Source organism: Larus michahellis, chromosome 5 (genome assembly GCF_964199755.1).
Source record: "Larus michahellis chromosome 5, bLarMic1.1, whole genome shotgun sequence".
Classification (NCBI taxonomy): domain Eukaryota; kingdom Metazoa; phylum Chordata; class Aves; order Charadriiformes; family Laridae; genus Larus; species Larus michahellis.
This window is the reverse complement of record NC_133900.1, coordinates 43,839,099-43,855,458: the sequence shown is the minus strand read 5'-3', so window position 1 is coordinate 43,855,458 and position 16,360 is coordinate 43,839,099. Positions and strand designations below refer to the sequence as shown.

At 37.0% G+C, this 16,360-nt stretch overlaps 1 protein-coding gene across 4 annotated transcripts in view; it reads right to left on the bottom strand.

Annotated features, from left to right (window-relative positions):
* Positions 1 to 16,360, bottom strand: part of TLL1 (tolloid like 1) — a 140,647-nt gene that overhangs the window by 20,386 nt on the left and 103,901 nt on the right. For all 4 annotated transcript variants that reach the window (XR_012587386.1, XM_074589827.1, XM_074589828.1 and 1 more), the window contains 5 exons: positions 15,583 to 15,728; positions 9,448 to 9,643; positions 7,879 to 8,004; positions 4,705 to 4,865; positions 1,508 to 1,688 (listed from right to left, as the gene is read on the bottom strand). Coding sequence is in view for 3 of the 4 variants with exons in the window: in XM_074589827.1 (XP_074445928.1) it covers positions 1,508 to 1,688; positions 4,705 to 4,865; positions 7,879 to 8,004; positions 9,448 to 9,643; positions 15,583 to 15,728 (810 nt within the window). In the remaining variant the exon portion in view is untranslated. The remainder of the gene's footprint in view (positions 1 to 1,507; positions 1,689 to 4,704; positions 4,866 to 7,878; positions 8,005 to 9,447; positions 9,644 to 15,582; positions 15,729 to 16,360) is intronic.

The window sequence follows — 16,360 nt, the reverse complement described above, 5'->3', positions numbered from 1 at the left end:
TGTGACAATTCCTGCTGGCACTACTAGGCCTACATGAAATGACTAGTTGTATGACTGTTTCTAGGAAGAAGCTCTGTTGTGTTCATATGCGTATTTACTACAAATAATGAGTAAATCTTGAAAGTTTCTTGCTACTGTGAAATACAAATTTAAAAGTAAAAACTACTAATACATGTAAAGATGGATTAGAAAGACTATGATCAGAGAAACCTGACCACAAGAAAAAAATAACAGAGTAGGTAAAATTGTCGTTAATTTCTTTGTATGAGAAGAAACAATTTTTTTCATCTTTCATAATTGCTTAAGAAAAACATCAAAGTAGTCACAATGGAAAATATTGAAAGTCTAAACTGTTTGTCTTGACAGTTATTTTCCAAACCACATCGCTTATACATATACTGATTCTTATTCCTTGCTCATAGTTATCAAAGCTAAAGCTAACCAATATAATTTTCATTTCAGCTTTGATAAAATATTTTCACAAACAACCGCTAACAACAGTGCCTGGTAATACATTTTACTACATGCTAAACATAATCAGGATTCTCCAGATTCAGATTTTTAACGGCTATCAAAAAACTCGGGGCAGAATTCAAATCCCAAATGCATCTGGATGACTTCCAGTTTGGCGAGGTGTGCAGTCGGGACTATTTTTTGTGGTGTTTTACATAAGGTAACATGCCTATGCACGTGTGTGTGTGTGTGTAAAGAAAGAAGAAAAACACTAATCAAAATTCCACTACTAACACCAGGTGGTATCCTGCCACGGGCAGATTATTATAGTCTAGCCTCAATGGGTAATTGCAGAGCCCACTGTTGTGCAAATATGTCCTCGCATCTTCAGCTTCACTCATGGCTAACGTTATTCAATGGCACGTGTTCTCAGACGATAAGAAATTCCATCACTCTGATCTGCCTCAGTGAAATTACACTCATAACTAAAAAGACACATTTTTGCAAGAGCGAGGTCTTAAACTCTGTTCTTCTGCAAAACATTAAGTAGTGCAAAGTTTGGCAAAAAAGCACCCATAACGTTAAACAAATGTTGTAGCACAAAGTGGTAATTTCATAACTAATACATTATATTAAGAGACCTGAGCGAAACAAACACAAGTGTACACTGTATGTAAGTCATATCGCATTACAACTGGGATTTGCAAAAAATAGCAACAAAACTTGGGATAAAAGAAATCAAATAGAAATTTAAAAACACTTAGTAAATTTGCCTTTTTCCTCTGTATCTCACAAAGTCCACTTGCCTCTGCTATTGTTTAAAAAATATATATGCATTCCATATATTTTCTACTATAACAGACACTACAATTCAGAACAGTATTTTTGAGACAGCAGAGTTGTTTATGCTTATATAAATAAAACAAAGTCAAAGCTACCAGGAAAATTATACGGGAAAAGGCCACCCACTTTCATACCAACATACAGTATTCACTCCCCTGAGTCAGTGTATGCTCAGAGGCACTCACAGGTACACAAGAGTGATTTTCTATACCTGAGAAGAAGTGTGCCTTGAAGCCTTTTTTTGACACCGTGTTGTCAGACCTGAACTCAACTCGCATGTTGTTGTACTGAGAGGTGATAACTTCAGGCACTTCTGTACCGCAGAATTTACCGTGTAGTTTAGAATCAGAAGAAAGGCCACTACGAATCTCCACATAATCATATTTGCAAACCTGAGAAAAGAAAGGAAATAATTTTTTTGGCTAATCGAAAGTAAAGTATGAAGTTATTTACAAATGCAAGAACTCTGATTGGTATATGCTACTTAATAATAGGATAATAATATCTTTTTTTAACTTTTCCCCGACTCTAAAAACATTTGTAAATGCTTACAAACGTTCACTGATTCTGTAGAAGAACATTTTAAGGTCACTAAAGCATAGCTATATTACGCATTACATTCAAACCTATATTTTGATAGATACTAATCCGTGTTTGGTTTCTAAATTTCAAGATGCTTAGTAAGGTTTCCATTTAATCTAAAAAGTAAAAATTCCAGTTATATTACACTAAAATCTAGAAATATTATACCTATCTAGAAATATCTAGATATAGATATATCTAGATATATCTAGAAATTATACGTATCTTTGTGTTATAATCCACATACCCAGAACCTACAAACTTTCTACTGCTTGCATCTCATAGATTTTTAAATATATATTAATTGTCACTTAGAAACTTACAAGATAGGTTTTTACCATAATGTATTTAAGACGTTGTTTTATTTATTCATATATAAATATGCACAATTAAAACTATACATCTTTCTTTAACAGTAACATAGCTATAATTTGGAGGGCAGATGCATGTAATTTTCTTTAAAAGGTTAAAATTAAAATATAGTAAAATAATGTAATAAAAAAAGCCTTATGCAAGGCCTACTACTCATGATAATACTTTAAATTCATAATCCCTTGGTCAACCTAAAGCCTTCCACCCAAAAAACTTCTAAGCTTCTTAGGCTCAACTATCAATCATTTAATCAAAAATGTCCCAGTTGCCTGCAATTAATAGCTTAAGAGAAACCAGTGGCCAGGAGGATTCATACAGAGCTTAAATTGTCCTTTAAATCCAAGTTGTATTTGATAAATAGCAATTTCTAGTCAAAAAAGAAATGTCAAGGTAGCTGATGGAGAACTATAGAAAAGGATGTTTTGGCCTTTTTTTCCCTCTATCTCCCTATGAAATATTAAATTATTGTCAACATTTCCAAATTTTTTTTTAATATAATACATTTTAGATGTAGATTAAATTTTCATTGTTCCTGGAACAATTTTCATACACTGCAGAGTTGGAAAGTGACTCATTCACTTGAAACTACTTTTATACAATGTAAAGAACACAAAGATTTACAAAATTTGAGTTACTGCCATGTGCTGATTTGTATTAATTGTAAGATAAATTCATGGTAGTGCCCTTGATTTTCAAATATAGCTCACAATGTTAATAAATCTCAGCAATTTCATCAATACATCACTGGTGAGTTTTGATGGTTTCATAACTTTAGATTAGAAATTAAATGTAATTTCAGATAGGTCTAACTTCATATTACACTATATTTTTTAAAAAAATTCAAGTTAAACATCAAGTTAAAATTGTAAAATGTAAGTGTAAAATATTAAAATTGTAACATTGGAAAAGAGATATAAAACCTTGTCTTAAATGGAGTTTCTATTAAAAAAAAATAGAGCATTTGCTAAAAGTTTACATTTTATGTCTGCACTCAGACAACATATTAGAATGTTTTAGGGATTATATGTGTTTCTTCTGATTTTCACAGGTACCATTCTTAGTACTACGATTTAATAATATAAAGCTGAAGCTGATTTAGTAGCACAGGAGAAGATCAAACCAAAGTTCTAAATGTTGAAAAACATTACATATATATTTTCCATATCTGCTGATGTTATATGTCTTGCATGACCTTAGAAAACTGATTTAACTTCATTACAGCTCAGGTGCCTTCCTTGCAAATCTAGCTTAAGTACCAAGAAAGTGCAGCAAAAATGTTTTATGACTTGTTCAAATGGTAATTCAATTTTAATTCTTTGGGATTTTTAAGATTTTATAGTTTTCAGAATTCTTGTAATGATGATAACAGGACACGAATGCAACATACTACAAATCATTAAAAGTAAGTTGGAATTTCACGCACTTTGGAGCACACCTCAAATTATTTATAAAAAAAATATTTAAAAAAAAATCTCACATTGCTGCCTCTGCAAATAATTTTGAGATATTTTGAAGAAGCCACGGCTGGATTGTTCTTAGTTATAACTTAAACTCCAGCTTTTGCCACTTCAGATCTCATGCCCAAAACACAGCACAGCCTCCTATCAAATATATTGCAACAAATTTGTTTAGTCAGAAATAATGTAATGGGATTTGAGTTCTTAATGCCATATGAAGAATATCCAGATAAAATTGACAGCAATAGCACATTATGACTACAGTCTAGCAAGGGAACTCAATGGTATGACAGAGTGGTGCCTAGGAAGCAGAACAGCGGCTGAAAAGTTGATATGGAAACCCGTATCTTTTACCAGTTCTCACCCAAAAACCCACTGCGACCTCCACCGCTGTGTTTAAGACTATAGGGAGCAGCCCTTACCCCACGGAGGGCTCTGCCCTGCCTCTCTCCCCTACTTGGGGACGAGCTCCCCCATGCCTCCAGGGGCTGCCCAGCTCAAACACTGCTGCTGTTCTATCGTGCATTATTTCTAGTACTGCTCCTTTTAAAAATATTCCTCCCTGAGATACGTGATTTAAATGCTCCTTCGCTCCGTCACTAACCAGAACTTATGTGTATTCTTTGTAGTCACAGTCTGTAAAGATGATTTGGTTTCTCCAGATTTTCTTCTCTTGAATTCTTTCCAATATGCCTCAGCCATTTGCTCTGTTTTACTTTGTTGATAAAAAAAAGTCAGCTGAGACTCAGCAGAGAACATTTCTTTTAAATTTTGTGTAATACATATACATTTAGATGATATGTAAAAGAGAGCTATTCTCCATATTTGTTTTGAAAGAATCCAGAAACAGTCCCAAAACGAAAACAAGAATATCTGTGGTTATTGTCAGCGTATGAACAGTCAGCAAGGGCTTTATACGACAATATCTGTTTTTGAATGCTTGTGAAACTGTTTAGCGTGTAACAGATTGTGCAGCTCTTTGTTCACAGTTACTTACTTCATTCCCTTCTAGTTCAAAAAACTCAAACTTCATTGAAATTCGGTACTGCGTCGGGGCAACCACCTGCCACACACAGTTTTTGTTTGGAGGATACTCTTTGGGCCACCCTGGTGTGGTTATAGTCCCATTTAGCTTTGTCAGGAGTCCTCCGCAAGCAGCTGTAAAATTAAAAGGGAGAGCATCGTTTCTTGACTGAGACCATGTTTTACTATAAACAGAAGTGCACTGAGAAGATTCAGTCCTCTCATTACTTATACTGTTGTAATGCCCAGACAGACTAATCAGAATCTTGTTTTATCGTGCTTGGTGCAAACAAAGAGAAAGAGACAGCCCCTATCTTGAACAGCTTGCAGGTTTGCGGGCAGAGATAAGTTTCAGGACTACACAAGGCGTTATCATATTCATTCTTTTTCCTTCCCTCCAGAGACTCTGGTTATTCTCTCCCAGCCTTTCTCATGCAACTCCTCTGACCTCACCGCCCTCCCCAAGACCTTGACCACTCCTCTTCTGACAGACGGACTAGTTAAGATGTGCTTCGCATTCCCCCAGCTTCTCTCCTTGATTATTGATCCAGAATCAGCCCTACCTGTCTCAGCTCGTATAGCTGTGTACGCCTCCCATAACCTACTAGGTAGGGTCGCTTCTTTGAGATAGCAGTCACGTACTCTTCAGTCACAATTACTTTTGCTGAAGTATGGATGTTCAAGTAATAGAGAAAATACCTATTATTTCCAAATACATGCCAAATAGTCATCTCCATACAACAGAACAATACTGAATACAGTTCAGATAGCAAAGAATAAACACATTAATCTTTTCCATCTGTGGAAATTTATTTATTTTTTTTTTAAAGGAAAGTAATGGGATTTGCAGGGGCTCTCTATCACACTCTGCTCCGTTGATACCATTCCAGCACTGTGACAGCACTGGAAATCATCCACAAAGCTCTTTATAATGAGCTGGTGGGGGAAAGCTCCACCTTCTTCCAACTGCTCTGTGCTAACACTGAATGCTTTAAAAACTGGCTACTCCTGTCTAGCTGATGGTCTCACACACTGCCTCTACTTCGTCTAACTCACCTGGGAGAAGTCTGCAGTTTCTATGTCGGGGCACGCTTGCCCGACCCAGACACATATCAGTCCTCCTCCTGGAACCTGGCTTTCCATGCAGAGGACTTCTTGGTATACACGTAAAGGTAATCTGACCAGGGTTGGGCGGCCCCTGGGTCACACCTCAGTGTGGCAAAAAAAGCTGGGCGCAGGTTTAGAGACCACACTCAGATGACACAAGTTGTACCCCAAAATGATCCAGTCTGGGTCAGGGTGACAACTGACCGCTAGCTTTCAGTTTCTGCTTTTCAAAAATCACTGAAATGTTCTTTGAGACAACAGTGGGAAACGTGGAACTACCGAAAAACCCCCAACTCTTAAAGCCTTGTAATCTGCTGCCAGCAGGGGAGACTTGGATTAGACCAGCATGAAGCAATTTTCTGTGCGTGTCAATGCTACAGTGAAACATTGGGCAGAGTTTCTGAGTTAGAGGCTTCTATTCTGGCATCACGTGTGAATCAATACAGCTAGCTCACCCCTTAAAATCCCAAACTATAACTAGAGTGCAATGTTCGCTGTGACTACACAGCGATTTTAATTCAGCTGTCCCAAATAGCATCTACATACAGTGAGCGCTACTTTGCATGGAACAAATGCATTTACGCTTTCAGTGATAGCTCAGGGACTTTACTCCATGCTGCACTGCGCTACTTCGAACAACTCCTCTTTTTGCCAGAGCTGCTTTTCTGCTGAAGCGCCAGGGAGGTATTCCTTCTCTGTCTTTCAGAGGAAGAGGTAAGATTTTTCTGAAAGACTGGTAATCTTCCCTAGTATTCTGACTCAGATCAGCAGGCAGACTAAACGAAATTCCTTACATAAATTTGGGCTCATGATCAAAGGCCCAGAGATCAAACTTGTCTTCATGGCCCCCATTAGGTTAACCTTACTTTCTGCATACTGCCTCATATGCAGACATAGTAATACAAGAGGCTTTTTGAAATAAATTGTTTTTTCAATGTGCTTACTGTTCAAGTTGAGTGGGGAAAAAATCCCAAAACCCAACCCAAAAAACAACTGGCTTGATGAGAGCTTCAGTCTAACATGACTGTAGTCTAGGACTACCACCGCCTCTCACACACACACCAAACGGGCAAAAACCCCAACCCTACAGAACCAGAAGCAAAAGAAGAAAAAGTGCAAACAAACTAAGCAAAACTACCCTAAATTGTGACAAACCATGAATTAAAGCCCGGGAATTGGAAACAAGAGAGACACCAGTGAATCACATCTAAAGAAAACCGTAACACCAAAGACACCCATTTTCAAGCTCCATTCACTACTGAAACAAACAGATGAATTGAGATAAGAATAGTTTGTGCTATCCCTGAATTTATTGGTGTTTATGAATAAAAAAAAAAAAAATCAAACAATAATTGGTGTGTAATGATCAAGAGCTTTTGCTTCTTTGATGTGAAATAAATATAGAATGCAAAAGTTTATCTCAGTGCAATCCTACGTTTACACAGACTTTCATTTATCAGGTGCTCATTTCTCCAAATGATTATTTCACTATGCTTTGCTCACCCTGAAATATGGAATTTGTTTCCAGCAAGGAAAGTCTACAGTCTGTCTGGGAGCAGGGAGGATTTCTCTGAGCTTTGAGCTAGAATACAGGATCCTGCTCTTCAAACCAGCCACCTTTCCAGTCACACCCCAGTCAGAGGTGGTCAGAGGGATCATTAAACATTCTAATTCTCGGGTAATGGCACATTGCTCTGCTCTGCTGATAATTTTCTCCTTACACCTGGTGGGCGACTTTGCTTTAATGAGTTTGAATAATGTAATAAGTTGTTTGGGAAGGTACAAAGTCCTGCTTTGCACCACCCCCAATCCACTAACAGCAAAACCTGTGAAGCTAAATTAGTGACAGACTTTGGATGAAGACGACTGCTGTGGACAGACATCACCCCGGCACCAGTAGCTGAAAGGGAGCACTGGCTTTCCAGACTGGGTTCCCACAGATCTCACACTGCTAGGACAGAGCACACAAAGGTGTGGCGTTTCACTCCAGCGATGGCACCCTGTGAGCTTTAAGAGCCCATAACGCAGCAACGCACTGTACCTTCACAACTCTTTTTGTCAGGACCAAGTTCATAGCCAGGATCACAGGCGCACTGGTAACTGCCCAGAGTATTTACACAGCGCTGCTCACAGCCACCATTGTCAGGTTTGGCACATTCATCTTCCTCTGCCAAGACAGGGAAGAATGCAAAAACGTGTTAAATAATTACCTTCCTCAGCTGTAATTGCTGGATCAATATTAACCCAGAAAGCTGTATGCATGCCATTATAAGGTGCACTACATAACACACTGTGGTTGCTGACTAGAGCGTTTTCAAATGCTAAGGAGACCTGCAACGGAGAAAATAAAAATTTGTCCTTTGTGGGGTTTGGGTGGGTTTTTGTACAACAATACCTACTGACAGCTGCAGACCTAATTTATAAGCACTTTGTGGGCAGCATACAATAATTCAGGCAGCCGTAATCTAAAGGTTGTATAAAGTATTGAAAGAAAGATTGAAAATCCACAGCAGGGTCACTTGAAGGGCACTTTATCTCCCTCAGAATCAATTTGTGCATTATCCCGAATTCATACTCAAAAACAGATTAACAGAATCCTCAAATCCCAGGTTTTCATTCTACTGATATTAAAGGGAACAAGATGCATTAGGGATGGGGGAGGGAAAGGAATAATGTATTATGTCTACTAGCTCTGAAGTATACCCATGAGATTCACTGTTAAAATATTCCTCAGATGCTGAAATATCGTTTCCTTACACCAGGACAAGTAATTTCTTCAGAATAAAACAGAGCTCCCACTCTCATGTCTACAGCCTTCAAGGTTATAATCGTCTACAGTGAAAACTAACAGTTTGGATGAAAAAAAGCCCCAGCTTGTGGCTTTTTGAAAGAGCAAAAAGGTTCTCCTGGTGGCATGGCCTGTATTTCAAGTGTCACCATGGCCACACCACTGATGTCTTTCACTTTGCCATGGGCAGCACAGGGTAGGAATTACACGCGCCCCACACACCAACTGTTGCAGGTATAGCTGCAGTTGTATAACACACACCAACCCACTCCAAAACTGGAGGAAGACTGGGAGGCCATTGGTCACTGTAGGATTTCTCAGTTCTTTGGTTTTTTTCCTGTTCACAGAAAGTAATAAATTGATAAAGCTGCCTAATGCAGCAATAAGATTAGAAAAAACACAACATTTTGGCAAAAGTAAAAAAAAGCATAACAGAAAAGACCAAGTTGTCTCTATTGTGATTACACTATTTAAATTTATATTTGATAAAACAATATGATCAAACCCCCCATTTTTACAAGGTAAGATATGTTTCAAAGGTGTTTCAAAACTAAGCTGATTATTTGAACCTGAAGAGAGTAGGAAGTTGCACTGAACTTGTTCCTTCACTCTTTGGACATATTTTACAAGGCGATAGAAATGCCTCAACTCTTTTGATTTGATAAAATTTCATGCCCAGCGAAAAAATATACTGGAAACAGTACATAACTGATTTTAGAAAAAATAGGTTGAAAAATACTTTTTGTCTCCTATCATATTTTTTCTAACACAAAATCAAGTGATAAGCAGTTCACAGCTCCCAAAATATGCTTTAACATTTACCTTTAAAAAAATTAGCTGCAAACCCTGCTTTGTTAACGGTGCCATCAGAAACGAACTTCATCCACAGGGTATTAGAGGTAGATCTAATGTCTTCTGGCTTGTCATAGCCGCAAAAATGACCAATTAAAGGACTGTTTTCATTTGCTCCATCTCGAATTTCCAAGTAGTCATATGCACAGTTATCATGTCTTTCAATCTGTAAAAAATTATTTTTGAAGTGACCTTTTTTGAACTAGATCATAAATATCAAATATCAATCAGCTAATAAACAGGACAGAAATTTTTCAAAGTTAACGTTAGGATTCTCTGTTTAGGGTTCAAACACCAGGAAGATGGGAAAAAGAACAAGCATCACTGGACGTCTTTAACTGTACTTGTTTTCTACAAGAAGAAATAATGTTGAGATTGCTACACAGGACACAAGAGTCTAACTGGAAAAAATTAACTAAAAAGACACACTTCACCCCTAAGCTTCCCAATGTTCTGTCAAATTCCCACTCTGAGTTCAAGTTAAGTCCTCTTTTTTTCATGTATGCTCAAGTATACAAGATTAATGGTTTGACAACTAACCAGGTCAGAAATATTAATTGGTTTTAAAATATTAAAAAGCTCAATTCTGATTAATATGCATAACATTTTTAGACATGATTAAACTGCGCTATTTCAGGTGATGATCAGTATTTTATTTTCTTCCTTTATCTTCAACACAGTGCAAAGTATTTTATTTTTCACTACCCATTGATGTTGTAGGGTAACTGTAAAAAATTACTGTGCTCTTAAGCTCTTAAGTAGCCAAGAGAACAGATGACAAAAAAAATATCCTTGTTATTTTTCTGCAGCTGATGAGTCTGGTTTTTGTTGCACGATTCCTTTTTTCAGGTGTCGTCTTTAGACTTTCTGAGTCAATGGAGTGAATCTTTGCCATGCTGATGGAGAAACCTACTGAAACCAGAAAAACTGAAAATGTGCCTCTCAAAACTCCTGCCAGATGACATCCAAACACAGACTAGCATATAAGTGGACATGTGTGCCTTTCTACTTGGGCAGCAAGTCTTGTGCTCTTTACATTATAGTATTGCAGAGTCAGAGTGGGAATTGCCCCAAAGAAGAAAGCAGTAGCAGCCCGAACATGATCCTACCTGGAACCTAGAAAATTTATGATTCCTGTCTTTATTGAGAGAGTATCTTTCCCAACAGGATTAGAAACCCTCTTGATCTGGGTCATTTTACTGCAGGATTACTTCACGTTACTCAAGTCATATAGGATCTTAGCTATAAAAGAATTAACGAAATCCAAGTATTCAAAAATAAATCCTCTAAGAAAACTATTGTTCAGCTAAGTGGCTGAATCGTGAGATAGGTTTAGGGAGGCGGAGCAGGGGCAGGACCACAATCAGGGAGAAGGTGTTGGAGAAGCCTCAAATTTAATTCAGCATATTCAAATTCTGTTAAAATGACAAAGAAGTCAAAACCAAATCAAACCCAGAAAAATCCACATCTTATCTCCAGACAGAATTTTTCTTGCACGTAAGCTGCACGGTTAGTACAAGTGGCTGCTGATACTCTGCTCTAATTACGCATTATGACCAACACTAAGCTCAGTAACCACCACAGACTAAGGAGCTTTCAGTTAGCACATTAGGATTTCTGCTTCTTTTATGTAAGAGGGAAAAGTGGGGGAAGGAGCTGTTTGATTTCATTTCATTTTAATGGCATCGAAATATGGCACAGACTTACACACAAAATTTGTCTGTCTTCCATCCAACTTTCCAATTCTTCAAGCATTTACATACGTAATTTTCTCCTACTCACTTATCTGGCACAAGCCATATTGCCATTTACTCTGATTTCTTAGCTGTTAGCTCAGGAATTGCTTTGGGCCAGAGTTTGGGAAATGAGTGAGAAAAGTCAAGAAAATCGTGTATGCAACCACCCATTGCTGACTTCAATGGCAATTGTATGTTTGCAACTAATGCAGTTGGGCATGTGTCTACGTGAGCACTGGTAAGTTTTTGACACTGCAATACCAATTCCAAATTTTCAGCAATCTAAAAAATAAATTTTAAACACATGACATCGTATTCCATTTTGAAACAATGTCTGCCTTGTTATCTCAGCAAAAATCATATTGCACTCTTATGCAAAAATAAGTGACCTGCTCCAAAGCCCACTAATACCAATGAAGGATTTGTGTATTTTCCCCACACACGTCTGTGGTCATTTCACTACTCAAGACTTTTAATTAACATCTATCTTTTTCCATGTTTCCATGTTCTATGGGGCAATACGGAAAATCTGATTTTCCACAGGCCAAGCACAGCTCTGAGTTACACCTACCAAATTCCTGTTAAGGTGAATTGTTACTTCCTTTTCTGAGAATCATTCTATTTTTGTCAAGAGACAACAGCTAAAAATATATTTTGTATAGCAGTTAAGTTGCTAAACTTCCTAAGACTATAAAAATCAATCAGCTTACAAAGTGTTATTGATTTTCAATAAAACAATTTTAAAGGTGGCCATTCTACCATATTCATTTATTTTTAGCATACTACTACTGCAAGTGATGCCATTATTATTATCAAAATTATTATATTAAGGGATTAAATCGTTACACCCATATATAAACTAACAGGTAAGTATTGTGTTTTTGAGAAATGACAATTGGTGCTAAGGCAATGAAGGCAATGAAACCAAAGGTAACCAATGAAAAAGAACGAGTATAAAATGTTCTTTGCTTATCTGTACCTCAGGTTCTAAGATGGCGTGGTACTGTCACCTGGGAACACTGCCATACAAAGATCTATTACACTTGCAATAGTCTCTTATTCTTCCTACTACCAGGGCAGAAAATCTCCTCAAGTTAATGAGAGGGCTCCCAGTGAGTTTAGTTGTAACTGAACTGATCCCATAAACCTTATTTACTGGAACATTAAAATTTCACAAGATTGATATTGTATGTGGATGAGAATACACAAAACATTAGCAAATGCAAAAAAAAAAAAAAAAAAAAAAGCCCAAATAAATAGGTTTTATGGAAAACGCATTGCTTCTAGGAGAATGCAAGATACCACTGGCTCCTGAAGGCCTTAGAGGAAATGCAGAATTTGAATGGCATTAGAGAACTAAACTGAGAAAATGCCTGGGACAGGAACATAAGCACAAGAAAACACTAAGAAATGTCCTGGTGAAATGGAAAGCCAGATATGTTCTGAACATTCATTCTCAAAAGAAAAGACAATTCCTTGTACACAGTTTCAGTTTCGAAAAAACCAATAAAATACATATGGTTAAAACATCCAGACTACCTTTGTTTTGTAGCACTCCCCCAACAGGGAAAAAAAACCCCATATATTTAAAAAAGACAAAAAAGAGGATTTGACAAGCAAATCCAGGAGCAATCGTATTTCAGGAGAAAGCTTCCAATTACTTTTTGTCATTGTTAATTTATTTGTTGATAGAGTCAAATTCCAGTTCAGGTAAACATATCTGACTCAGATCATAGACTTTAGTCATAAAAGGTGGCTATATGCCTACTGGAATCAGCAGATGATCAGATAAATTTTATTCCCTGACTTACGGAAAAATAATTTAAATGAACACTATCTGCACCAAGATTAACAGGGCCACCCAAATGAGGCAAATTAATTTAGCTCAGCTCTACAAACCCTCTGGACCACCTTACCTGGTGAAACTGCATGCCAACAAAAGTTCTTTAAATAACAAGTATACAAGGACCACTAATTTTCAAAGAACAGCATAATAAAGGTGACAATGAAGCAAAAAGATGGAGTTACCAGTCCCAAGATCTCCGCTGTCATCTAGAAACTGGGAAGTGTAGCTGGCCATCAGGCAGCCAAATAAGAAAGGGTAATCCCACACTCAGTGGAAAATGCGTTGCCCACAGCAGGCAAAACAAGATGACTCATTGATACAGCTTGAAATTCTCAGCTTCCCTAGTGCTTTCATTTCAGACTGAAGGTTATTTATACAGTTATTTTTTCTAGCATTACATATGGATAATGAGAATTCCTCTTACTTAACTGTACCTTTCAAAGGACAGAGAAGTAATTTTCTCACAAACACGCTGCAATAACTCTTTGGCCTGACATTTACTTTTTTTGATCTCAGCTGGCACGAAGAACTGTGATTTTTAAACAACTTTTTGTTTTACTGGGCAGTGCACCAAGGATTCAGTCCAGAGAGGGACTTAGTAGCAAAAAACAGAATACCTACGTTCAGGCGCTTGGACCTGAAATGGAAATCAGACCCAATGGTGATTATCTAGGCAAGGCACTTCAGAGCAGTTTCCAAAGCAACTCACTCTCTCAGTGGGGAGCCCTGTGGACAAGCCAGTAAGAAACGCTGCGAAGACAGATATAGCGGAAGTCTTGTGCCTTTCTGGGGCACCTCATTTGGCGCTCAAGGGCATCCTGCCCCTCGCGAATCACAGCTCAGATTCTTCCCGGAAAAGTATGCGCCTTTCAAGTTGCTATGCTGTAAATTATATATTTTTTTTCTTTCAAAACACACCTAGCAGAAGCACTAACTTGAGACCGTGCTTCTGCTCAATTTCCTCTTTCTTCTTAGGAGGTGTCAGTCCACATGTTTCACCTCTAGAGAGTGCCACAATACTAAATAGTCTGGGGGAAAAACTGGACATTTCTTACAGCCACTAGCCTACTAAATTGCACTCTCATTTGCTGGTCTTTGCTTCTAATTATTTTCTATATGGTGAGGCAGGAATATACCATCTTCACACTTGCAAATAGACCATAATTTGGTGATTAGAAAAAGGTCCTGAAAGATAAGAAGAGACAGAAGTTTGATGCTCCCAGAGGTGATATTGAACCGAGGTCAGTTCAAGCAATCATGTACTGCGTGTGTAGACCTACGCTGAGCATCTGCATGGAGATCAAATACTGTGACAAGTCTCTTATGAAGAGGCAGAGTGCCATTTCTCTTGGGATCACACTAAAAAATACTGAGCACCAATGGCAGACTAGAAAAGCTCCATATCTAGTCAGTAAATCATATAAAGTTACTGAAAACATTGTGCATTTTCAACAGCACTTAAAAAAGAGAGAATGACATGCTATGTTAAGTAATCTTGAGCCAGGCCATGCAGAGTCTGACTGGCATTTGGAAAACTCTTTGGACAGGAAGAGCTGATCTTGTCTGCACTTCACCCAATGTTAATTCGGGATACAAAAAAAAAAGGGAAAATGAAGTAGAATCTGTGAAACTATTAAAATTTCCATTGTTTATATTCACAAGTGCTGATAAAGTCCCAAACCCTTGTTATCTCATGCTTAGACCTTTCATCAGTCATAGCAAAAATGTGCCGTACCCCTGAAGTCTGTCTGTAAGACTAAGATTACAGGTTGGAAATTATATTTACAATACACATGTTTATATCTATGCGCATCATAAAGTCAAAAAGTTTAGATTGAAAAAAAAGTGTTCTTCATGTCATTACTGCTGAGGAATATTCAAATAAAACAAGTGAACTCAAAGTCTGTTACTAAATTTATCCACAAACTTCAAACCAGTGTATAGTGTATGTATATAAAAAAAAGACCTATGAAATATTATTTTTCTTTGTTATACAATAGTTTACCACTGTTCAGCAATGTTATACAGAGACAGATGTACACTAAAGACATGCAAGCGTGACTCACCGTGGCTTTTTTCTTCCCTCTATAAATATAGGTTTGTAAACTGAATTTAAGTGGGCTTTCTTTTTTCCTTTCTTCTCAAAACAGAAGCCAAAACCCACAGTAGTTTCTTTCCAAATAGGCATTCCTTTTTAACAATAAGATTTAGCAAAGATAAAAAGTCCCTATTATTTAACAGAATATTAAAACGGCCTTGCTGAACTGGATTATGTATCTGCTAAACTGTGACTATTGCCAGTACTTTAAACATTCCAATTCAAATAGCACAGAAAACATGAAAAACATTTAATCTTGAAAATTTCTGCAGAAAGGAAGGTTTCATGGAGAGTAGAATTGGATTCTGGAGCTCACTTTTCATACAGAATTCTTAAATTCATTCACAGGTTTAATGAGGATTCCCTTAAATGTCACTGTCAGTTATCCACTAGATGCTTTTCTCAGATCAGTTAAAAGGCTTTACCTCAAATGCTTGAAAGGTTAATCCTACATTGTAGTTTTCCGACACTGTTATTTTCCACACACATTCCTTCATTGGTCTGTAGTCATCAGGATAATTGGGAGACTGGATCTGGCCTTCATTTTTGTGGATTTCACCTCCACAAATAGCTGACAAAAGCATAAAATTCTTATTGTCAATAATGACATTTTCTGTTCCCCATGCCCAAACTGACATTTTATGCACTGATTTTTAAAACTAATGATAAGATTATTCTGGAGAAGACTTTAAAAGTCTACCAAGAACAAATTCTTGAAAACACAATCGATTCAAACCACTATACAGATTTCAGTTAGAGAATATAATGCAGCATTTGTACTAGCTCTAACCGTGTCTACAGCATTCAGGAAGACTCTGGAATCATGGATAATCCGAATTTATACATTTTATAGATTATATTTAAAAAGTCAAGATAATTAGATTTTAGTTTTCATTCACCTTTGAAATATATTGAGTACACACTCTTAATTAATATTTAGTAACCTTTACAAAGAGACAAATGAGACAGAAATCTTATGTTTTGTAATGATCTATGCATTTTAACCTACAATTCATCACTTCAAGCTTATACTGAATTTGAAGAAACAGCTACTATAAATAAAAATAATTTCATGAAAAGTAAATGCACTTTTCAGGGTCCATACTGATAATCATGTAAAGAATATCATCTAAATAATCATGTAAAGAATATCATCTAAATAATACAGTTTACTACCGTAGATTCAATATTTAAGAAAATGGC